This window comes from Drosophila virilis, chromosome 5 (assembly GCF_030788295.1).
Source record: "Drosophila virilis strain 15010-1051.87 chromosome 5, Dvir_AGI_RSII-ME, whole genome shotgun sequence".
Classification (NCBI taxonomy): domain Eukaryota; kingdom Metazoa; phylum Arthropoda; class Insecta; order Diptera; family Drosophilidae; genus Drosophila; species Drosophila virilis.
This window is the reverse complement of record NC_091547.1, coordinates 9,547,917-9,573,466: the sequence shown is the minus strand read 5'-3', so window position 1 is coordinate 9,573,466 and position 25,550 is coordinate 9,547,917. Positions and strand designations below refer to the sequence as shown.

The 25,550-nt window shown below is 45.1% G+C and overlaps 1 protein-coding gene across 3 annotated transcripts in view; it reads left to right on the top strand.

Annotated features, from left to right (window-relative positions):
* The window catches only part of stan (Protocadherin-like wing polarity protein stan), an 83,993-nt gene that overhangs the window by 48,395 nt on the left and 10,048 nt on the right, over window positions 1-25,550 (top strand). The window contains exons 5-9 of one of the 3 annotated variants that reach the window (XR_011416817.1): window positions 7,745-9,447; window positions 9,518-16,868; window positions 17,074-18,981; window positions 19,728-20,032; window positions 21,730-22,904. Coding sequence is in view for 2 of the 3 variants with exons in the window: in XM_002050529.4 (XP_002050565.3) it covers window positions 7,920-9,447; window positions 9,518-16,868; window positions 17,074-18,981; window positions 21,730-21,763 (10,821 nt within the window). In the remaining variant the exon portion in view is untranslated. Of the gene's footprint in view, window positions 1-7,744; window positions 9,448-9,517; window positions 16,869-17,073; window positions 18,982-19,727; window positions 20,033-21,729; window positions 22,905-25,550 lie in introns of those variants that run through there. The other 2 variants (XM_002050529.4, XM_070209550.1) reach the window with 2 other exon arrangements.

Below are 25,550 nucleotides of genomic sequence, written 5' to 3'. Positions count from 1 at the left end.
TTAGCACAAGTTAAACAGATACAGATACGCACAGATACAGATACGCATGGCTGCAGTGCTGCTGTGCTGCAGTTTGGCCCAGTTATGCACGCATTTTGCTGGTCATTCTGCCAGCTTAGTGCCCTTTATTGCCACTGGCTTGGCTTGGCTTCTATTTTTTTCGTAGCATACATTTCAGCGTTGGCAACTGATGCAACTTTTGCCCGGACATTTAACAGGCTGGCGGGCTTAACTGCAAATGTAGTTTCATTTTAGAACTCAATCCTTGCAAATTTATCGCATTGTTGGCAACTGCAAAACTTTTCGAGCTCTGCAATTCAAGAGCTTATTTCATTTTATTTGCTTTTTTTTTTTTCATACATGTCTCTCGAATTGTGGCACATTAATTGCGAGCGCGGCATCGCTTATTGATTTTTGTGTCACGGCAGAGCCGGAAAACTTTTGGCTTCGCGTTTTCCTTGGCTTTGCACACGTAACAGCGCACAATTAAATGGAAAATGTCAGGCAGCTGACAGTGGCAAATAAATTCCACGATACGCGCCAATTGCCACAAGCCACTAATGAAGTGTTCAACTGGCAATTTCTTTAAGCTTCAGTTTTTATTTTTTATTTTTCGTTTGCCTGGTTGAGACATGGCAAGTGGAGATTTGCCGCCTGTGGCATGTTTCATGTTGCATGACTCTGACTTGATTTGCATTTAAATTTAAATATACTTATATATACTAAATATACTATGTGTACAGTTATAATATATGGCTGCTTGGGGCCAGCAACTGGCTGTTGCCTCGCCTGCTGAGTCCTGTCTATTGCTTGCCACTCGAAACTCTAAGCAGGGCTATAAATTTTGCATTGCGTATAAGTAGCCTGTGCGTCGTTGCTTGAAAGTGCTTACGTATTATATATATATATATATATACTGAATATATGGTATATATAAGTACATAGAGCGAATGTGCATGGAAAACATTAAATATATTATATGGTAGAATATTTTTATATAACTTTATTTATTTTCGGAGTACGTATTTAAGCTTGCAGCGCTTTTAGCAGCTATTAAATATACATGACAAGCTTTTAATCTTTTTATGTGTTTTTCGGAAAGTTTAAGTAAATTTAAATTCCAAGAAAAGAAAGCGTTATAAATGCCAAATTTTGTTAAAACAAAAGCAAAAGGTAAACGCAATGTACAAAAATGAGCTTTGTTGTTTCAATCTGTTACAATAAAGTTCGCAATCGTTTTGTTATTGAAAGTATTCCGACTGAATAAAATTAAGATATTCTTTAAGTTTACTTTTTAGAGAGGGCTTAAGGGAAACTTAAAGTGCGAAATAGAATAACTAAACTGAGTCGAAACTAAGGGCCAGTCATAAAGAGCGAAAAACCCTTTAAATGAAGTGAATTGGATTTGGACAAAGGTTTAAAGCTCTACGCTTTAAGTGAGCCCTGCTATTACAATAAACATCGCAGCATTCGGTTTATGCAAATGTACTGTCCATAACATAACAAAATAAATATTTAAGTTTTAATTTTTAAAGGAAGGCAGCTGAGCGTAATAAATAAAATAATTAGAATGAGACGTAAATATACGGCGATCGTACAGAACGAAAAGAGCTTTAATTGAGCTTTTTTATATTTAGGTAATACCTTAAAGCTTGCATCGGTCGAAAAAAGAGTGAAAGGGGTTTTTGGGAAGCTGAAAGTGAGAAATATATTAATAAAAATTAGATAAAAATGTAAGTCAATCGTTGAAAACGTAGACAAGTTTAAGCGTTAAGTGAGCTTAATCGGGTTAGTCCAAAGCTTTTGGCTATATTTCAAGTATGACTTTGTACAAGCTAGTAAACTATTTAATAAAAATATTTAATCAATACAATAAAGAAGCTTTGTTTAGATTTTTCTATTAGATTAGATAGTAAAGCTCACTTGAAGCTTTATTCTTTTTAATTATAGCTGTGAAGCCGTGTCTCAATTTTATTTAAATTATTCATCTGTAAATAGAAACTTATAATATATTTAATAAAACTGATACAAAGCAGCTTACGGCATGCTTAAGCTCGTCAAAGTGTTTAATAGAAAGCTTTCATACTTAAAGCTACCGTCAACCATTTACAGGCTATAAATATTTGCAATATTTGAAAACAAATTAAAAGCGTGCAGGAACTTGTGAATATGACAGACGTTCTGTCAGATTGCTCAGGTTTAATTTAACAAACTCTCAGTTCTTAGTTCTGCTCTGCTCGTTTGCAGTTCCTGTTGTATTTAGAGTTTTGTCACGCCGCTGGCACATTTTTAATTTGTACACCATGTTGCACGTTAACTGGGGCGGGGGCAGAGGGGCGACATGCCATGCCCCATTACATATATGGGATGCAAGTGTTTCGACTGTTTTCTATGCACAATTCTATGCAAACTTGCAGCCAGGAGAGAACAGGATTGTTGCCGTTTAAACTCAATTGCATTTCTGTGTCTGACGGCGGTGTAGGGCGTGGGATGGCAGGGGCGGGGCAGGGGCGCGGGCGGGGCGGGGCGGGGGTGAGGCCACAAACAGCTCGAGACTCCTTTGCTCTCGTTCTTGTTGATATTGTTGGCTGCTTGTTGGCATTTCTTTTGTTGCCGCTCGCAGCGTTTTTCCTTGTTGCATGTCCAACAAAAGTAAAATAAAGTTTCGTTGTGTTTGTTGTTCTTGTCGTTGTTGTTGTTGTTGTTGAATCATGTATTTCTGCTTGTTCTGGTTCTGCATCTTGTGCTGCTGTGGCTGCTGTTTCCGCTGCCTTGGCCCGGTTTCCTGTTGCTTAAATCAATAAATTTCATATATTTATTTGCAGGCGTTGCGTATACGCAATATTTCAGCTTTAATGCTATATTAATTGTTATGGCGCGTAGCTGAGTTGCAAGTCTTAAATGGAAGCTTAAATTCATTTCATTCATTTGCTGCAAAGTGTTTGTCATGTCCCAAAGCACACACCGGCACACACATCCGCACACACATACCTTTGGCATTTAATAGACTGTGGCAGTGAGCACTCAAGTTACCGCAACTAAAAAATGTGTGCGCGGGCGTGTGTGTGCACACACTTTTGTAAACAGTCGGCTGCACATGCCCCTCAGGGGCTATTCGCAGAGACAGCAGCAGGCGCAGCTGCAGACGTATACGCAATGTCATCTGCCGCTCTACGTGAATTTCTCATCCTTAGCTAATGCGCTTTTAATGCAGTAAAAATGCTGTGTGCAGGTGTTATTATAATACTTATTGTTGTTGTCCTTGCTGTGGCTCTAATAACATTTGGTATTTTCCCTTATTGTGTCTAGACCGGAATCGCATTTCCGGCACGCAAACCTGCCAGACGAATTTTATTGCATTTCATGTTTGTTCCTTCGTTGGTTTGTTTGTTTGTTTGTTTGTTTGAGACACGCCAATCCCCACCCAGCACACATTTATGAGCCAGCAAATTAGCCAAAATTTATGGAAATTAAGTTTTACATGTGTCACGCCCCAGAAAAGTATGCTACAAATTAATTGTCTGTTGACAGAGTGAGTTACGCCCCGAGTTGTTTATGGCTATAATAAAAGGGAATTATATTTTGATCAAGAAATGACAAATGTTTGAGCAGGAAGCTACATGAAATGAGTCATGTGCCGGAGGAGGCATTTCCAATAGAGAAATATACCCGATCCGGGTGTCTGTTCATGTGACTTTTAATGAAACTTGATACAAGATAATCAATATTAGCTCGAATAACTATATAGTATGGCTCTTGAATACAATAAACCTTTAAAGTAATCTATATAACAATTTATTGAAATTTAAGGTGTACTTTATATCAGACATTTGTCCAATTCCAATGCTCGACAAGCCGTGGCTAATGCGGTTCTCTTGTTTATTATTATTATCATAAATTGTGTTTATTGTGTGTGGCTTTTGACGTTGTTGTTGTTGTTGTTGTTGTTGTTTTAGCAAGCCACGCCCATTTGCCGAGAGCTATTTAAGCACACACCTAATTGATTTGCTTGTGTGCGTATTTGCATTGGCTGCAATAGCCAATTATATTTAAGCACTGCCAATTTTGGTCGCTTCAAGCTAATTAAAACAACAACAACAACACGACAACGGCAACAACAAAGTCATCAAAGCAAATTGCCCAAGTGACAATAATGAGACGCCTAATGTTGATCAATTTTCATTAGTTGAGCAAGCAGCACCCGTTGCTCCCCTCATGCTCTTGTCACTTTTCGCTGCTGAAAGCAAATTTCAAAAATCCTGACTCCTGCTGCTCTGCGCCCAAGCCACACCCTCGACTGCCTCAAATTACATGCAAAAAAAAAAAAAAAAAAAAAAAAAAAAAAATTTACAAAAAAAAAAAAAAGAGAACAACAAAATTATATAGCAAAAGTTGGGCGCTCATTAGCTGTGCTCGGAGACAAAGCAAGTTGACAGCGCCACGCCCCGTTTCGCGCCCACTTAGCCAGCTATTATATATTAAATTTGTATCAAGCTTAACGTAGACTTTGCTTTGTTTTATTTTCTGGTTTCTTTTACTTTTATTCCCGCGCTGTTTGCTTTGTATTTTTGCTTGAAGTGCGCTGAAATTTTATCAGTTGCTCGACGAAAAGTTACAAGACGACAGGCTAAGGCCACTTGGGGCTGGTTTCCCAACTGGGCCGACTTGGGGGCTTGGTGTATAGGTAAGATTTCAGGTAGCGCTAAGATGTCGCTACTTAAAAAAGTTTCCCGCTGTCTCGTAAATTTCGCATGTTTATGGCGGCGGCACTTGCAACCCCTTTGAATGCGACAAGCAAACACTTAACTATAAATACACCCAGTCACACACCCGCACACACAAACACACATCCGTATAGCTGGTGTGTGTTACATGTGGCAAATTTGGCTGGCTTCCTGTACTTGGGGGGGGGGGGGGGGGGGGGGGGGGGGGTGTGTGTGTTTGTGTGCTGATAGGCTTTTGCATGCCGCCCAAATGACGCCATTTTGGGCCAAAGTCGAAGCCATATATCATCTGTGCCACATTACCTCGAATTACAAGTGCCTGCACCGAAAATTTTGGGTAACTTGCAAGCGTCTAGCTCGAGCCTTCGCCTTGGCGCATTGTTAATTAGCGCTGCGTCAGTTGTGCTCATTAATTATGCATCCGAAGTGCCAAAACGGAAGCCACGCTTCAAATTGTAATTCATGTCGAAAACTAGCGAACACGACCTACAACACTGGCGCACACGCCTCCAATCGTAAACTAAGGAGCCCGCTTTACAACACTAGCCCACACTTAAACTTCCTGTTTCATACTCTTGTATAAAATATTAATTAGTTCCGCAAACAGGCGTCTTAAAATTTGTTCGCTCTCGCAATATACTGCAAATAGTTTGTGCGTATAAAACATGAAAAACAACAGCCGCAGCAACAACAACAACAACAACAACAACAACTAAATGCTGTGCACTCGGAATTTCCAAGCGGCGCCTTAACATTTTCACACCTGGCCGCATCTGACACATGTCGGTGATTTCTGTGATGTAGCAGGGTATTTATTCGCTGGGGCATAATTGCATGCTCCTCAGGTATGTCTGTCCAGTTAAGACCATATAGATAAATCTATAATATATCAAAAAGTAATCTTATATCAAAAAGTAATCTTAATATATCAAAAAGTAATCTTAATATTTATATAAACAATACAAACACAGCTTAGCTTATTCTCAGCTGTTCTTCAAGATTGTAGAAGCTCTGACATTTGCTTATTGAGTCTAGGGAACATAATATTCGGCTTGTTGAAGTCAGTTAATAAATTTGCTTGCCTTTTATTGTTTTTGCCGTCAGCGTGTGAAAATTTAATAATTTCATGTTGTTGACTTTTGGCGTCGCGTTGCAGTTTTCATACATATATATACATGGTTTTTTTTTTTCAAGCTTGACGTAGCATGAAAAGAGCTTGCATTTAGTTGGGCGCACGCTTGTTGACTTCCAATCGCAGCTGGCTGTTGACTGCAGCTGCTGCACAGTGCACAGTGCACACACAGCCCACACCCCACACCCTACACGCACACACACACACACACACACAGAGCAGCCACAACAATAACAACAAAGCGCCTCATGTCTGGCTGCCGTCTCGACTTTTGCATTTTTCATAGAGCGCGCGCACGCTGCGCGTTCAAGCTGAAATTTTAATTAAACATGTTAACACTGCAATTAAAAGAGAGCTTAACGAAGGCCCAACGAGCGGTTGGGGAGGGTTAGGCAGACAAGCCGCCTTTAGGGGCAGACATTAATATTCGCCAAGTTTTTGTAGCCCAATTGCAAAATTTTGCATTCAGCCAGGCGCAACGGGGGGCGTATGCGCAACGTGGGAAAATTTGTGTGTGGTCCGGCATCGGGACCTGGACCTGGGCCTCGTTAAGGGCATAAAATTGAAATTGAATACCCGCAATGGCATATGGCATAACCCGTTAGCCCTGCCCACCCCCAGCCATGTTATGTCAGCCCCTAAAGGGTAGCACTTTCCACATGCGACCAGTGTTGGTAACTGTGTCAATGTTGCCTTTGTGCACTGTTAATTAGCTGCTAAATGCGCTCGGTCATATGGCATTAGCGAGCCGCACCGACCAAATCGAATTTCATTAAATTTGCAAAACTTTGTCCATAATGAACCTCTGTATGACATTCGGTCATTCGAGCTGCCGCTGGTGGAATGCACGGCTCATTCATTCCCATACACATTCCCACACTCGTCCACTCACCCATTCGCCCATACTGTGGCATTTTGTTGGCTGCTTTGTGCTGGCTTGTTATCTGATTAAGCTGTATTTCAGCTTTGAACAACGCCATAAAGGAGTTCAGAGAATTCGACGGCAAAATAGGAGAGAGTGAAAGGGAGTTGAAAAAAAAAAATTGGTAAAATAAAATTTCTATGCTTCATTTTACCACAAAATGAAAAGTTTTGTGTTTCAACTTGCTCGCTTTCACATGCCCAACAGAATGAAATTAAAAACTGTCTGTCTCTTGTACCCATGTCCTCTGCAGCGCTGTCGACATGAATTTGTGAGAGGAAACAGCAAACACGAGATTTTAATACTCTATACTCTATAAGAATGAAAAATGCGCTAAAAAAAGAAACCGGCAAAAGGTTGCACAGACTAACATTGCCCGTTGACAACGATTAATATGTCCAGTGTTGACTAGGGTTTTGTAGCTGCAGTTAGTGTTGGAAGGGGTGAAAGATAGCAACTTTCTTTAGTGTTTTTTTTAATATTTTTTTATATATGCCTGCCAGCACTCAAAACTCAACTGACAAATATTTTACACACAAGATAAAATGAAATTTTGTTTTAACAGCTGCCAATGATGAGTTTTGCAGAACTGTTCCCTAATTATGCAAAAGAACAGGAAGTTGCCGAAAGAACTTGATGCATATGCTAATACCTTTTTCTTTAGAAGTGTATCTGGCAGTTGCAAACACATAAGTTATGCTAGCGCACTCGTGTTTAATTAAGCCAAAAGGCAGCATTGAAGCTGTCAGCAGCTGTGACAGATTCATTTTGTTTCCCCCATGTTTGACAGCGGGGCGTATGCGTCATATTTTCCTGGTGTATGTTGAAAATTGTTGCCTATTTTCGAGCGCTGATTTAATTTATGGCTTACATGAGCGCATGTCTTCATCTGTATATATATATGTGTGTATGTATATATGTGTAATCAATTGCTAACTGGCTTTCACTTTACTCTACTCCACACAGGCAATGCAGCGAACCAATGATAATTGAATAGAGGCATTAATTGCGCTGTGGTTTGTTTGCCATTCAAGCCGCACACACACACACACACACCAAGCACACCCACATAACCACACACACATCTAGAGGCAGAGACCTCTATAGATATCAACAAGAAGGATAACCAAGTGCAGTTGCCATGCAAACACAGTCGAGTCCTTGTCGTTGGTGGTCGTGGCTACTGATGCTGCTGCTGCAGCTGTCAGCACACATAGTCCACATATCGGGATATCTAATCATTGTGCATGAGCAAACACCGCCGGGCGCAGTCATATTTAATGCGTCCGTCTATAAGCTCGGCTCGGAGCGTCATTATAAAATCAATGCGCACAAGTCGGCGAACTTTGTGCATCATCTAGTCGCGGTCAGCCACAAGGATGGCCAAATCCAGCTGAAGAAATCGCTCAAATGCGATGGCATCTACTATCCCAATCTGTTTACCTTCTACGTGGACTCAACCTCGAATCGTTTGAGATCCATCGATTACTATAGCCTGCCGGTGCGCATCTTCATCTCGGGTCACAGCTGCAATGAGGATCGGCGCATTGAGCAGGAGCTACATCACTTGCATCATTTCGAGGAGGAGGACAATACGGGCTACTCCAAGCGGCGTCGGCGTCGCAGCACGCAGCAGCAGCTGCCCCTGCTCGATGGCAATCAGCTGGAGCTGGCCTACAGCCAGAACAGCACAGACTTTCGCGCCGGCGATCTGATCTTTGGTAATAGCTTTGACAACGAGATGCGCCATCGCATACTGAGCAGAAAGCGTCGCGCCATTGCCACAGATCCGCTGCAGCTGCAGCCCGCGCTGCACAGGCGCATCTCCGATGCCAAGCAGTGGATATCGGAGACATATGCCTCGTATGCCATACACACAACGGACAAATGGAACCAGATCTGTTTGCGAAAGTCGCAGTTCATTAACAATCTGAACGCCTTTCTGCCCAAGTCCGTGTGCCAGCACTGCAAGGTGAACTTCCTGGATGTGAACGACGAGCGCTTCGCCATTGAGCACCAGAATCGGGATCTGGTGGCCAGCCGCGATGTCTGCATACATGAGTCCATGTGGAAGGTCAGCATTACGTTTAACATACGCTGCAACCGCAACGATATTGTCGACTCCGACCATCGCCTGAAGATCGTCTATCATCATCAGGAGTTTAACGACACGGACATTGCGAAACGTGTGCGTCGCGAACTTCGGAATCAGTCGCCCTACTTTGAGCAGGCGCTCTATGTGGCCTCCGTGCTGGAGGAGCAGCCATCGGGCGCCGCTGTCACTACGGTGCGTGCACGCGACCCGGAGGACTCGCCCGTGGTCTATTCCATGGTCTCGCTGCTCGATTCACGCTCACAGTCACTTTTCAAGGTGGACTCACGCACGGGCGTGGTAACGACCTCGGCCAGCCTCGATCGGGAACTCATGGATGTGCACTACTTTCGGGTGGTTGCCACCGATGATAGCTTTCCCCCGCGCAGCGGCACCACCACCTTGCAGGTGAACGTTCTGGACTGCAACGATCACAGTCCGACCTTCGAGGCGGAACAATTCGAGGCGAGCATACGCGAAGGTGCCACAGTTGGCTCCACGGTAATAACGCTGCGCGCCACGGACCAGGACATAGGCAAGAATGCGGAGATTGAATACGGCATTGAAACAGTCACAGGTGAGTTCGTAGTCCCGAACAGCCGTAGCAACCCCCTCCCTTATTTTCTACCATCCTCTTATTTGTATAGATGGCTCAGGTGTGGCACAGGATCAGGAGCTGCCCATCTTTCGCATTGATTCACGCTCTGGCGTCATCTCCACGCGCAGCAGCCTGGATCGCGAGACCTCGGACAGCTACCATTTGCTCGTGACCGCCTCGGACATGGCCGCGGCGCAGAGCGAGCGCAAGACAGCCACGGCCAGTGTGCTGGTAAAAATCCTGGATGACAATGACAACTATCCGCAGTTCAGCGAACGCACCTACACCGTTCAGGTGCCAGAGGATCAGTGGGGCGATGACAACAATGTGGCGCACATACGCGCTACCGATGCGGATCAGGGCAACAATGCGGCTATACGCTATGCGATCATTGGTGGCAACACGCAGTCCCAGTTCTCCATAGATTCGATGAGTGGCGACGTGAGCCTGGTCAAGCCACTGGACTATGAGAGCGTGAGGAGCTATCGCTTGGTTATACGTGCCCAGGATGGAGGCAGTCCCTCGCGTAGTAACACCACCCAGCTGCTGGTCAATGTGATCGATGCCAATGACAACGCGCCGCGTTTCTACACTTCGCAGTTCCAGGAGAGCGTGCTGGAGAATGTGCCCGTGGGGTATAACATTATCCGGGTGCAGGCTTACGATTCGGATGAGGGAGCCAATGCAGAGATCAGCTACAGTATTTCAGAGCGGGACGATAATTTCCCACTGGCCGTTGATTCACGCACCGGCTGGGTGCAGACCATCAAGCCGCTGGATAGGGAAGAGCAGAGTAGATTCGCCTTTCAGGTGGTGGCCAAGGATGGCGGTGTGCCGCCCAAGTCCGCCAGCTCCTCGGTAGTCATCACAGTGCAGGATGTGAACGACAACGATCCCAGCTTTAATCCCAAATATTATGAGGCTAATGTGGGCGAGGATCAGCCGCCGGGCACGCCTGTGACCACCGTAACGGCCACAGATCCGGATGAAGATTCGCGCTTGCACTACGAGATCAGCACAGGAAATACGCGTGGACGCTTTGCCATCACCTCGCAAAATGGACGTGGCCTGATAACCATAGCCCAGTCGCTGGACTACAAACAGGAAAAGCGTTTCCTACTAACGGTGACCGCCACGGACTCGGGCGGACGCTCCGACACGGCCACAGTTCACATAAACATTACGGATGCGAACAATTTTGCGCCTATCTTTGAGAATGCCCCGTATAGCGCTTCGGTTTTCGAGGATGCGCCAGTGGGCACCACTGTGCTGGTTGTTTCGGCCACCGACAGTGATGTCGGCATCAATGCACAGATTACCTATTCGCTGAACGAGGAGAGCATCAATGGACTGAGCAGCCCGGATCCGTTTACCATCAACCCACAGACGGGCGCCATTATAACCAGTGCTCCGTTGGACAGGGAGACCACCAGTGGCTACCTGCTCACAGTCACGGCCAAGGATGGCGGTAATCCCTCGCTCAGCGACACCACTGATGTGGAGATCAGCGTCACGGATGTAAACGACAATGCGCCGGCTTTCAAGAATCCGCTTTACCAATCATCCATACTAGAGGATGCGCTGGTGGGCACCTCAGTCATACAGGTGTCGGCCAGTGATCCGGATATAGGCTTGAATGGGCGCATCAAGTATTTGCTGAGCGATCGTGATGTGGAGGATGGGTCCTTTGTCATCGATCCCACATCGGGCACCATTCGAACCAATAAGGGCCTTGATAGGGAGAGCGTGGCCATCTACCATCTGACCGCCATAGCCGTGGACAAAGGCTCACCACCGCTGTCCAGCACTGTGGAGGTGCAAATCCGTCTGGAGGATGTCAACGATTCGCCGCCCACCTTTGCATCCGATAAGATTACGCTATATGTGCCCGAGAATTCGCCAGTGGGTTCGGTGGTCGGCGAGATACACGCACACGATCCCGACGAGGGCGTCAATGCGGTGGTGCACTATTCCATTATTGGGGGCGACGATTCCAACTCTTTTTCGCTCGTTACACGGCCCGGTTCGGAGCGTGCTCAGCTGCTGACTATGACGGAACTGGACTATGAATCCTCACGCAAGCGTTTCGAGCTGGTGGTGCGCGCAGCGAGTCCACCCCTACGCAATGATGCGCACATTGAGATCCTGGTCACGGATGTGAATGATAATGCGCCGGAGCTGCGCGACTTCCAGGTGATCTTCAATAATTTCAGGGATCATTTTCCCAGTGGAGAGATCGGCCGCATTCCTGCCTTCGATGCGGATGTCAGCGACAAGCTTAACTATCGCATTCTGTCCGGCAACAATGCAAATCTTTTACGCCTGAATAGCAGTTCCGGCGGACTGATACTGAGTCCTCAGCTGAACACGAATGTGCCCAAGTTTGCCACAATGGAGGTTTCCGTTTCGGATGGCATCAACGAGGCGAAGGCCATCATGCAGCTATCCGTGCGCCTGATCACGGAGGATATGTTGTTCAATTCGGTGACGGTTCGACTAAACGAGATGACCGAGGAGGCGTTTCTATCGCCGCTGCTAAACTTTTTCCTGGACGGCTTGGCTGCCATTATACCCTGTCCGAAGGAAAGCATCTTTATCTTTAGCATACAGGATGATACGGATGTCACCTCACGCATACTGAACGTTAGCTTCTCCGCCAAGCGACCGGATGTCTCCCACGAGGAGTACTACACGCCGCAGTATCTGCAGGAACGCGTGTATCTTAATCGTGCAATTCTCGCCCGCCTGGCCACCGTAGAGGTGTTGCCCTTCGATGATAATCTCTGTGTACGCGAGCCTTGTCTTAACTTCGAGGAGTGCCTCACGGTGCTTAAGTTCGGCAATGCCTCGGAGTTCATACACAGCGATACGGTGCTCTTCAGACCCATTTATCCAGTCAACACCTTTGCCTGCTCCTGCCCCGAGGGCTTTACGGGCAGCAAAGAGCACTATCTGTGCGACACGGAGGTGGATCTCTGCTACTCGAATCCCTGCGAGAATGGCGGCAGCTGCGTGCGTCGCGAAGGCGGTTACACCTGTGTCTGTCCCGACTCGCACACAGGCTCCAATTGCGAGACGAGCATCAACAAGTTGCGTGCCTGCAACTCGGATGCCTGCGAGGGCGGCTTGTCCTGCATGAACAACTACCTCAGCTCACAGCCGCCGCCCTACACGGCCACTTGTGAGCTGCGTGCTCGTTCCTTCTCCCGCAACTCTTTCCTGACCTTCGAGAGCCTCAAGCAGCGGCATCGCTTCAATCTTAAGTTGCGCTTTGCCACAGTGCAGGACAACGGACTGTTGCTCTACAATGGCCGATACAATGAACTACACGACTTTATTGCACTGGAACTGCTAGATGGACACATTGGCTTCTCCTTCTCCCTGGGCGATCGCAGCGAACGCGTTGCCCTCGTTCAACCCTCGAAGGTATCCGATGGCAATTGGCACGAGGTGGAGATCATCTACTTCAATCGCACTGTGACCCTCGTGTTGGACAAATGCGACACAGCCATTGCATTATCCGGGCAGTTGGGCGCTCCTTGGAACTGTGCCAATCAGACCACACTTCGGCTGGATAAGCGCTGTGCCCTGCTCACCGAGACCTGTCATCGTTTTCTAGACCTCACGGGTCCGCTGCAGGTGGGCGGTTTGCCCCGCATACCCGCCCACTTTCCGGTGGCTAATCGTGACTTTGTGGGCTGCATTTCGGATTTGCGCATCGATGAGCGCTATGTGGATCTTAACTCTTATGTGGCGGACAATGGCACCATTTCCGGCTGTCCACAAAAGTCGCCGCTGTGCGCCTCGGTGCCGTGCTTCAATGGCGGCACATGTCGCGAGGGCTGGAGTACATACACCTGCGACTGCCCCGAGGGCTATGCGGGCAACAATTGCCAGGATAACATACCCGCACCCTGGCGTTTCTCCGGCGATGGCAGCCTCAGCTTTAATCCGCTGCTGCGTCCCATACAGCTGCCCTGGCTGACATCCTTCTCGCTGCGCACGCGGCAGGAGAACGCCTTTATCATGCAGATACAGATTGGCCAGAACAGCTCGGCAGTGATTAGCCTGAAGCATGGTGTGCTCTACTACATCTACGACAACGAGCCCATGTATCTGGCGGGTGCCTATCTCTCGGATGGTGAGTGGCATCGCGTAGAGATCAAGTGGCAGCAGGGTTCCGAAATACAATTCTCCGTGGACTATGGCCAGCGCACGGGCTCCGTGCCCATGTCGCAGAAGGTGCAGGGTCTCTATGTGGGCAAAATAGTTATGGGCAGCGTGGATGGCACAATTGGCACTGTCCAGGATGCGGTGCCCTTCGAGGGCTGCCTCCAGGATGTACGCATCGGCGCAAGTCAGTCGGTGCTGTCGCGACCCACCATACGCGAGAATGTCGAGGATGGCTGTGAGTCGCGTGCCCAGTGCCCCAGCAGCTGTCCCGCCCACTCGAGCTGCTTCAACAGCTGGGATCGTGCCACCTGCGAGTGCAGCGCCGGCTACGTGGGCACCGACTGTGCGCCCATCTGCACGGTTCAGCCGTGCGCCGCGGGCATCTGTCGCGCCAATGTCAGCCTCTCGCGCGGCTACAGCTGTGAGTGCAACAGTAGCTACCAGCACGGCGACTACTGCGAGCGCACCCTGCAACAGCCCTGCCCGGGCGGCTGGTGGGGCGAGCGCGTGTGCGGGCCCTGCAAGTGCAACATCAAGCAGGGCTATCATCCGGACTGCAACAAGACGACGGGCCAGTGCTACTGCAAGACCAATCACTACCAGCCGCCCAATGAGACCGCCTGCCTGGCCTGCGATTGCTACTCCATAGGCAGCTTCAACAGCGCCTGCAACCCCCTGACGGGCCAGTGCGAGTGTCGCGAGGGCGTCATCGGGCGACGTTGTGACTCCTGCTCGAATCCCTATGCGGAGGTAACGCTCAATGGCTGCGAGGTTGTCTACGATGCCTGTCCGCGGTCTTTTGCGGCCGGAATTTGGTGGCCACGCACACCGCTGGGCAGCGTTACCGTCGAGAACTGTCCGCTACCGGCCCGGGGCAAGGGTCAGCGCAGTTGCGACAGCCAAACGGGCAGCTGGAGCACACCGGATATGTACAACTGCAGCTCGGAACCGTTTGTGGAGCTGCGCCGGCAGCTATCACAGCTCGAGAAACTGGAGCTGGAGCTCAACTCGTTTGTGGCCATCAAAATGGCCGAGCAGCTGCAGCATGCCTGCGAGACTGTGGACCGCAGCGCGGTGACTAAGCCGCCAGCGCCGAAACACAACAGAAGATACAAAATGGAATCTTCGTTCCTGTTGAATGCCGGCGGCGCTGTCTGGTCGCACGAGCTGGACATGGACTACCTTTCCGACGAGCTGAAGTTCTCGCATGATCGTCTCTATGGCGCCGATCTCTTGGTCACGGAGGGCATACTCCAGGAGCTGATTAACTATGAACTTATGCAAAGCGGCCTCAATTTGACGCACAGCCAGGACAAGTACTTCATCAAGAATTTGGTGGATGCTGCGAGCGTAATTCTGGATCGTAAATACGATGCCGAATGGAAGCGCGCCACGGAGCTGATCCAACGCGGACCCGACGATCTTGTGGATGCGTTCAACAAGTACATGGTCGTCCTGGCACGTTCCCAGCACGACACCTACACAAACCCCTTTGAGATTGTGCAGCGCAACATGGTGCTGGGCCTGGACATTGTCACCACCGAATCGCTGTTCGGCTACGAGCCGGAGCAGCTCAGCGAGTACCATAGGACCAAGTATCTCAAGCCCAATGCCTTCACCACGGAGAGCGTGGTGCTGCCGGACACAAGTGGCTTCCTGCAGCACTCGGCCAAGCAGAAGCCGGTCATCAGTTTTCCCAAGTACAACAATTACATTCTCGATAAGCACAAGTTCGATAAGCACTCCAAGGTGCTGGTGCCGCTCGAGATGCTGGGCATAACGCCGCCGGACAGCGATGAGGTAACCCAGGGCAGTCGCGGCAACGACTACCGCGCCATTGTGGCCTATGCCCAGTACAAAGATGTGGGCCAGCTGCTGCCGGATCTGTACGATGAGACCATCACACGTCGCTGGGGCGTTGATGTGGAACTGGCCACGCCCATTCTATCGCTACAGATACTGGTGCCATCAGCGGAGCGGGAACAGCAGCGCCTGGAGATTCCCTCACGTAAAATATCCTCAGCAGCCGCCTCATCTGGTTCTTCTAGCTATTCTTCCTCCTCTGTGTCCTCTTCATCTGGAGTTAGCTCCATTAGCTCCAGCAGCACTCGCTCTGGCTCTGGCAGCACGGAACAGCAGTTTGTCGAAGTCTTTGACGTGCCCAAGGCTCCAACCAGCAGCAGCGAGCAGCAAATCGAAGACATACGCATCACAGCCCACGAGATTCCACCGCCAGCATCTGTGGAGCAACAGGAGGCGAATAGCAATGAGGCTGTCGAAATAGAGGATCCGCACATAAGGCTTAATCTAGATGACATTGAGTTCCATGGCAACTCTGGCGAGGAGCTAAGCGTCGACTCACCCGAGCAGTTGAATCCCAACTATGAGGGCAATCCCGACAGCAGTGAGCAGTCCAAGGGCGAGAATGAGGCCATCTATCGGGATCGCCGCCTGGTCAAGCGTCAGGTGGAGGTCATCTATCCCTCCGAGCAGCTGCAGAAGCCACAGCACATGGTCTATCGTTCACTCGGCTCGCCGCATCTGTCGCAGCCCATCAAGCTGCAGCTGTGGCTGGACATGGACGCAGCTCGCTTCGGCCCTCGCTCCAATCCCCAGTGCGTACGTTGGAACTCCTTCACCAATCAGTGGACTCGACTGGGCTGTCAAACCGAAATACCCGACTTCGATGGTGAATTTGCTCAGGTCTCGCATCTGCCCATCTTGATCAACTGCAGCTGCACGCACATCTCCAACTACGCGGTCATAGTGGACATTATCGATCCGGAAGATATACCCGAACCCTCGCTTCTCGTACAGATCACCTCGTACTCGGCTTTCATGGTATCCCTGCCCCTGTTGCTGGGCGTGCTGCTTGCTTTGGCACTGCTGCGCGGCCAACAGACCAACTCAAATACAATTCACCAGAACATTGTGCTATGCGTGTTCTGCGCCGAGCTGCTCTTCTTTGTGGGCATGCAGTCGAGGCGTAGTCTACTCGAGAACGAGTTCCCCTGCAAACTGATTGCCATCTGTCTGCACTACTTCTGGCTGGCTGCGTTCGCCTGGACGACGGTCGACTGCGTGCATCTCTATCGCATGCTCACCGAAATGCGAGATATTAATCATGGTCCAATGGGCTTCTACTTTGCCATGGGCTACGGTGCGCCTGCTGTTGTTGTCGGTCTCTCCGTGGGTGTCCGAGCGCACGAGTATGGAAATAGTTTATTGTAAGTATCAATATAATTAGTATATTATCTTAATAGAACCCCATGTGTCCCAGTTTTCCTCTTCCTCTTAGTAGATTTATTTAAACTCTCGCAGTGAGCCTTTTTCTCTTTATCGCCTTTCTTTGCGATTCTCAACAAGTCAATTCAATTGAACTCGAACTCTGCCCAACATTAAGCTGATCCCTTATCAACTTTACTTTTTCAGCTGCTGGTTATCCGTTTATGAGCCCGTCGTCTGGTGGCTCGTGGGTCCCATAGCTGGCATGTCGGTGGTGAATCTATTGATACTCTTCGTTTCGGTGAAAGCGGCCTTTACGCTCAAGGATCATGTGCTGGGCTTTGGCAATCTACGCACGCTGCTCTGGCTTTCGGTGGTTTCGCTGCCCCTCATGGGCGTCATGTGGGTGCTGGCTGTGCTCGCCGCATCGGAGCACTCGCAGCTGCTGAGTCTGCTGCTCTCCGGGGTGGTGTTGTTGCACGCCCTCTTTTGCTTGATTGGCTACTGCATCATCAACAAGCGAGTGCGGGAGAATCTGCAGCGCACCTGCTTGCGCTGCATGGGCCGCAAAGTGCCGCTACTGGACTCCTCCATGGTGGTTAGCAATAGTTCGCACAACGTCAACGGCGCGGCGAGGCCCAACAATTTCCTGGCAAGCAACTACGATACGGCTCGTCGTAATATAGGCATCAGCGCCTCCAGCACCACATCGCGCAGCACCGCCAAGACCAGCTCCAGTCCGTACAGCGACGGGCAGCTGCGGCAGACGTCCACCTCGACCTCGAACTACAACTCAGCCAGCGATGCGCCCAGTTTTCTGCGTGGCTTTGAATCCTCCACAACAGGACGCAGTCGCGGCGAGGAGAAGTCGCGTCGACAGCGCAAAGACTCTGATTCCGGCTCCGAAACAGATGGTCGCTCACTGGAGCTGGCCTCGAGTCACTCTAGTGATGACGATGAGTCCCGCACGGCACGCTCTTCCGGCACACACCGCAGTACGGCGGTAAGTGCCACGCCCGCTTATCTGCCCAACATCACGGAGCATGTGCAGGCGACAACGCCGCCGGAGCTGAATGTGGTGCAGAGCCCACAGCTCTTCCCCAGCGTCAACAAGCCCGTGTATGCGCCACGCTGGTCCAGCCAGCTGCCGGACGCGTATCTGCAGTCGCCGCCGAACATTGGACGCTGGTCGCAGGACACGGGCTCCGACAATGAGCACGTGCATGGCCAGAAGATGACCATATCACCGAACCCGCTGCCCAATCCCGATCTCACCGACACCAGCTACATGCAGCAGCACCACAACAAGATCAATATGACTCCCTCCATTCTGGAGAACATACGCGATGCACGCGACGGCTACGAGGATAGTCTATACGGCCGCCGCACCGATTATCCCGATAAGTATGGCTCATACAAGCCGCCCAGTCACTATGGCAGCGAGAAAGACTATCCGGGCGGCGGTGGCGGCGCAGCTGGCGCCAGTGGCTCTCAGACCATTGGCCATCTGCGCAGCTTTCATCCGGATGCGGCCTACCTGAGCGACAACATCTACGACAAGCAGCGCACCCTGGGCAGCGGCTACCTGGGCACCAAATCTGAATCGCCGTATCTGTCCAAGGATCGCATCACGCCCGACATCTATGGCTCCCGCGATGGCCACTACAGCCTAAAGCGTCAGCCCGCCTTTGCCACGGACTCGCTGCACTCGGTGCACTCGCTGCTGAAGAACGATTACCAGCAGCAGCAGCTGGCCCAGCAGCAGCAGCAGACGCACTCGGATCGGCTGTCGGAGGGCTCGGACAAGAATGGCTATCATTTTCCCTACACCGCCGAGGAGGATCATCTGCAGCAGCAGGCGCGCAAGCTGAGCGCTGGCCATGCACAGCCGCCGTCGCTGCACGGCTCCCAGCAGCTGCATCTGATGCATCCGCATGCGGCGTTGGTCAACGACATGAACAATCCGGGCCTCCTGGCGCGACACACGCTTGCCGGCGGCGGCATCGTCGGCGTCGGCGGTAGCTCCAGGCACAGCTCACGCGCCTCCTCACCGCCCTCGAACATGGTGGCACCGATGCAGCCGCTCGGCCCGCTGGCCAGCATTACGGACACTGAGTGAGTAATCCTTGGCCTTACACAGCTTTTCTCTTTGTTTTCCTTTTTGGTTCATTTTTACTTTTCGCTTATGGTTTTGGTTACCGTTAACGTTACCGGCAACGGTAACCGTTTCCGTTTCCGTATCGATGTGTCCTTTATAACGAGAGTTGCTCTTTGTTACGGGTTCTGGTAGTCCACACTCGTAATTAGCCCACAAATACGCTTTGTACTCGTTGTACAATCCAATTTCAGTTACATTACCCGTTTCTATACAATTTCATTTGGTCCAAGTACTCATACTCAAACTTGTACTCATACTCATACTCATACGGATACTCATACTCAAACTGATACTCGTATTCATATTCGCATTCGCATTGTCTAGCAATTTGTGCGATTCGTTTTTTGTTTTTTTCATTTCGTTTAGTTACCAGTTGAGCTTTCTTTGGGTTTTGTTTCTTCTTTTATTCCAGTTTTAATCTGTGCTCTTTTGTTTCTAATTCTGTTTGCTTTATGCCATACAAGCCACACACACACACACACACACACACTTACAACAAAATCTAAAAAAGAAAAACATATATCTAAAAAACTATTCCTTGTTTTTTTTCCTACCCCCTGCTCCCATGCGTTTATCAAAACAACAATGAACACTACAAACAATGCAAATGAATATGATCCCAAAACTCAACAATTTTGATGCGCACTCACACACACACACACACACACACACATACGCACACACGTTTATTTGAAACTTTCAGCTGGTCCTGGGAACGTTTGAAGCAAATCTAATTTGACTATCTTTCACTTCTATTCTCTTCAACTTGCTCTCTCCCGCTTTGCGCTTTGTTAACAAACAACAACTACTGATACACTACACACACACACACGCACACACACACACATGTACACTCTCACGCGCATTGCACAACAATGGCGGCCAATTGGGTCTTACTTAAACAAAAACCAATTCGAAACAATGAACAAAAACAAAACAACAACAACAACAACGAAACACACTGACAAATCGCAACAACTAAAACAACAACAACTCTACAGCTCTGAGGTAAACCACAACGAAATGCATTTTCCATATTTTCAACTATCATTCGTATCACAATGTCTCACATTCTCATTCTCATTTTCTTTCCGTTCGGTTTGTTTTTTCTTTCTGTGGCTGTAAATAAAATTGAATTTCCGTTGTGTTATTTTTAGTTTTGTCTATTCAATTTTAATTTAATTGCACTTTACACACAACTAATCAATTTTTGTTATTTATTTATCGCGTGTAAATAAATATAAATAAAATACAATAATTTGGCTGCGCTCAATTAAATTCGAAAATACATTTGTAAATACATTTGCTTTGAGTACAAAAATCAACTTTGTTATTATTATTGCAGTGTAAATAGAATTAAATTGTTTATTTGCTTTTGCATTCGATTTGTTGGTTTCTTTTTTTTGATTTTGTAATTTGAATGCATTTACTTTTCCACAACAATCAAAAAACCAAAAATCCGTTTTGTAATATTTGTTTAACATAAGTATGTGGCATCGGTCATTGAAATTCATTTACTTGCAACAATAACAATCAACACAAAGAAAAACACAACAACAACAACAACAAATACTATGTAAACATTTTCACAGTTCGACATTATTTGGCTGCATCGCAGGCAACAGAGGCAACATTATCCTTGGTCGCTAACAATATGGTATCAGGATATGTACATAATTAATTCAATTAATAGTTAAACCCAAAACAAAAAAAAACTAGAAATTGCACCAGCTAAAACAGTGAACTACAGCTGTCAAATTTATGCGAATAACTAATCTAACTAAACTACAAATTATGGCTAGAAATGCGTATTAACTAGGCGGATACGTAATATGACTCTTAAATAGAAATTTGATTAAAATCCATGAAAACAAACTTTGCACTGACGAAGTTTAAATATTCTTGCAGATAATATAAAGATATTTTTTTGTGAGATAAGTTAATTTATATTAAAGTAAATTCAATTTGCAGGCAACAGAGGTTTTTGTCCGATTCAACTATTTCCGACATATATTTCTTATAATCTTTGATTATGACTAACCAAAACATGAATTTCAATTTGTTTATTAAAAATGGTCTTTTTTATAAACTCTGCAAGAATATCACAAAAATTAAAGTATATACTCAAAATATCAACCCATTTTTATTGGATTTGTATCAAAAATTGCGCTGACAAAATTCAGTGCAGCATATATTCATACACATAACTAGCTTATTATAATTTATGAAATTAGCCAGCAGCTGTCGGCAATGAATTAAACATGAATTCAGTTAAATAGATGACACACACGCACACCCATACAGACACACACACACACACTCACACACACACATTAAGACACACACATGCTATATATAGATGACATTTAATACCCAAACGCACACATCACGTACTTTTGCATAGTTTTCAATTTAGTTTCTACTTTTTTCTGTGCATAAAAACTAATTTATGGTATTATTTTGGCCAAAAAAAAAAAATAAACATGAAATGAAATGTAATTAAATTGATTGAGGCTTTTGGCATGCTATTAATTCATATCTATATATAAATATATATTTAAGCCTCTTTCAAGTTGCAATCGCATGTTTATGTAACGTAATTTAGCTGTTGCTTATACACATATTTGAATTATTAAATATAAATATAATGCAATTGACTAATTTATTGAATGACAAACATGTGCACATTCTTTTCGACTGAACAGGCGGAATATTGATGATGATGAGACCACAGTCTGACGACTGACAACTGCACAGAGGCAACTGCAACAGCAGAAGCAGAAGCTGCAACTGCAACTGCAACTGCAACAGAGGCAACAAGCAGCAAATCAGTTTGCAACAATTCGACGAAAGCCGCAATTCAAAAGGCAAACAAATATTTAAATGTATAATTTTAAGAGTTTGTGCTTTACAATTGAAAATTTAAATAATATATTGCTGGCCACACACAGACGAACACGCACACAGATACACACATACACCACTTTCACACACACACACACACTTGAATAAATCCTGTACATACCATAAGACAAACTTGGACCGCAATAAGCAGCTATATACACACATACATAGGTATTTACATACATATACATATACATATTTTTTAGCATTTAATTAATTTATGCAAGCAACAACAAATGGCAAAACTTGCAGAGTTGTAATTTAATTTATACAATATACAAAATTATTAACAAAAAGTTAGCCAATAATTTATGCATTTACTAAGCTCTATGTGTATAATACATACATTTACTTACGTATACTTAACGTATTTAATAAAACTCAGACTGATTTTATGCATTATTTTTGGTATGTCTTACAGTTAAGAATTGCGTAAACATGCTCAACACACACACACACACACACACACACACACACACACACAAAGACACACTCGAACACCCAGAAATGTTAGGCATTTAAGTCATATTTGTCTACCCTGCAGCTATAGAAATGTTTTAGCGAGGGTATTTAAGAGTTCTGCTATAGATAATAAATCTCGTGGTGTAAAATATTTATGTATATCCAGCGGACGTATCACTTGTTCGTCTGTATGAACTAATCAAATGCATTTAAGGCTAGTTCTGTATACCCTGTACCCGTAACAGTAATGGTATCTGCAAGTTGTACAAGACAACATATAATTAAAATAAATGTATTTATTAAGCGTAAGCAATAGTTTAATATAATTGTTTTTTATGCTTAACTGTCCATTTTGTCTGCTTGAGCCCATGGATCTCAGAGAATATAGGAGCTATGCACATCAAAATCGATATATAGTTTCGCTAAAAACTGCCTATTACAATTATCATTTGATAAAAAAAAAAAAAAAAATACTCAATGATCTGATGGTCACATTTGATAAGAAAGAATGAAATGCTTTGCAATTGTCCGCGGTACAGGGTATCAGCTAGTCGCGCACCTGCGACTAGAAGTGATATTTGCTCTTACATGAAATAATTTCACATTTTAGCATTCCTCTCTTTTTTCTGCATTCTGAATTCGCACAGTTAGAAAATACAAATGAAAAAGTCGCGTGCCTCATAATTAACTATAGAGCTTATTTTGCCAAATTAGTTGAAATTCAGCGCATCGCAATGCGAGAATATGCTACATGGAATTATAAATAATTTGCACACGTTGCCATTTAGTTGAAAATTGAAAGTTTTAGCCACATTTCAAACAAGTATTTTAATTAAATGCATTTATTGGATAAACGCCAGCATCCCGCTTTCCCAAATCAAGCACGCCTGTCTAAACAAATGAGAAATTGTACAATAAAAATGTGTACAAAAATATGAGTATAAAGCGCATAAATACTACGCACTATGAACAAGAAATCTATTTAAAAAATATTAAATAAATATACACTCATATGAAATTATAGAGCTACACACACACACACACTCACACACAGTTAAACATATCCAACAGTAAATGTCTATATATATACATATATACGCGAATACTCGACACATATTTAATAAATGTAGCTAGAACAGTTTTGTGTCTGTTGCAATCTGCAAACTGTGCAAGAATTACAAATAATTTATTAGCTGTTGTGTGTGGAATTTGAATATTAAATGGCGTACGAAATTGCAAAATGTGTGGCTAAAATAACAAAATAAATCAATTTAAGCTGCATACATCAAATTCTTAACTATCATTTTCCAATAAAATGCACACAAGGCCAAGAGAAGTGAAGTGCAGCGAGAAGTAATTGGATTTATTAAGCGAAAATGCGAGAAGTTAAAAGAGAGAAGCGAACAATAGGTTGTTTAGTGAAAGCGCAGCAAGAATGATTATGGGAATGCAAATAAAGCTCTAAGTCAAATTCGAGCAACAATCTTTAAACTTGAATATTCAAGTATTCTTACTCATTTTGATACTCTCCCCTTATCTTACATGGCCAAGAAAAGTAAAGTGCAAAAATATTAGCAAAGAGGGAGAAGCGAACTATTACATATTTTAAAGTAAAGCGCAGCAATAAGCGCTTATTTGTGACAAAGATAAGTTCTAGAGCTATGATTATGGAAGTGCAAATTAAACTAAAAAAAATTCAAGTAACTAGCTTTCTTTTAAACTTGAATTTTCAAGCTTCTCTCTCTCTCTCTCTCTCTCTCTCTCTTCTGACACTCTCTTCCTTTTGACTTATCCCTTCACTTCTCCCTTCTGCTGATAATCTTCAACAACTCAACCTAACGAACCCGAATTCATAGCCAACTATCTTGCTGTTGCTTCTCTATGCGCTTCTCACGGCTACTTTGATATTCGGCCTGAAGTAAGTTATGCCATTGTTTGAGATTGCAAATTTAAATAATAATATATATATATATATATATATATATGTGAATTGATATATTTAAATGTACATTAATATGCAAGTATCTCGAAATACGAACGCGTAAGAGTATTAAAATAAAACGTGTAAATTATATTTGAAAAATGCAAATGCATAAAAATGTGTTTTTTCTATCATAAATGCTCTTCTCAAATTCCAGATAAGAAACAAGAAAATATGGAAAAACTTATCCTTGCTGTTAAGTCTCAATTTTCACAGAAAATAATACAAAGTTTGTTTAGTTTGTTTTGTTTTTTTTTTTTTTCATCATATTTTGAATTTTTACGTTTATTCATGTTAATAATTTCAATATTATTCATTATTGTTATTTGTTATCATTTATGTACCAAGGTACAAGAATAAATAGTTCATTACATTTTCTCAGTTGGAAATATATGTATGTATTTGTTGTCTGTCAGTTGAATATATCCAATACACAAGCACATAAGTGTACGTATGTGTGTACGCATACATACACATATATATATATATATATATATATATATATATATCTATGTATGTATATTTGTTGTATATATTGTGTGTATGCGCTTTGCATAGTGAAATATGGAAATACAATAATTCAAATATACGTTAATGTGTATGAGTGTATGTATGTGTGTGAGTTTGTGCGTGTGTGTATGTGTGTGTGTGTGTGTATGTGTGTGTGTATTCCCATAAGTATGCAGCTGCACTTAACATACATACATATATATTTAAAAACCATCATTGGATTAATTTATTTGTTGTATACATTTTCTAATAGGGCATTATAATGTTTATACCTTTTCTTTACTTTCATTTTCTTTATTTTTTTTAATACTTTTATTTCTGGTATTTGTCAAATAATGTTGAATATGACGAAATAATTTTTGGTTTTATTTTATTTTGAGTACACTCGGCTATAGTTGATTTTATTGTATTCATTTTCTTCTATAATTTATAATAAATGACAACAATGTAGCGCAAGTTTCTGCTTTAGTTATGTATTGTAATAGGATAAGAGCATCATTGGTAACCCTAGCCAGGGTATTATAGTGTCACTATCTATGTTAATTATAACAGTACGATAAGTAAATATCGATAAAGAAAAGCGGCTGCAGAGAAGAAGTGGAAGGCAGTCTCTCTACAGTACTAGCAGTAAGAAGACGTGTTGTTAAAAATAAAAAGGCAACCCGAACA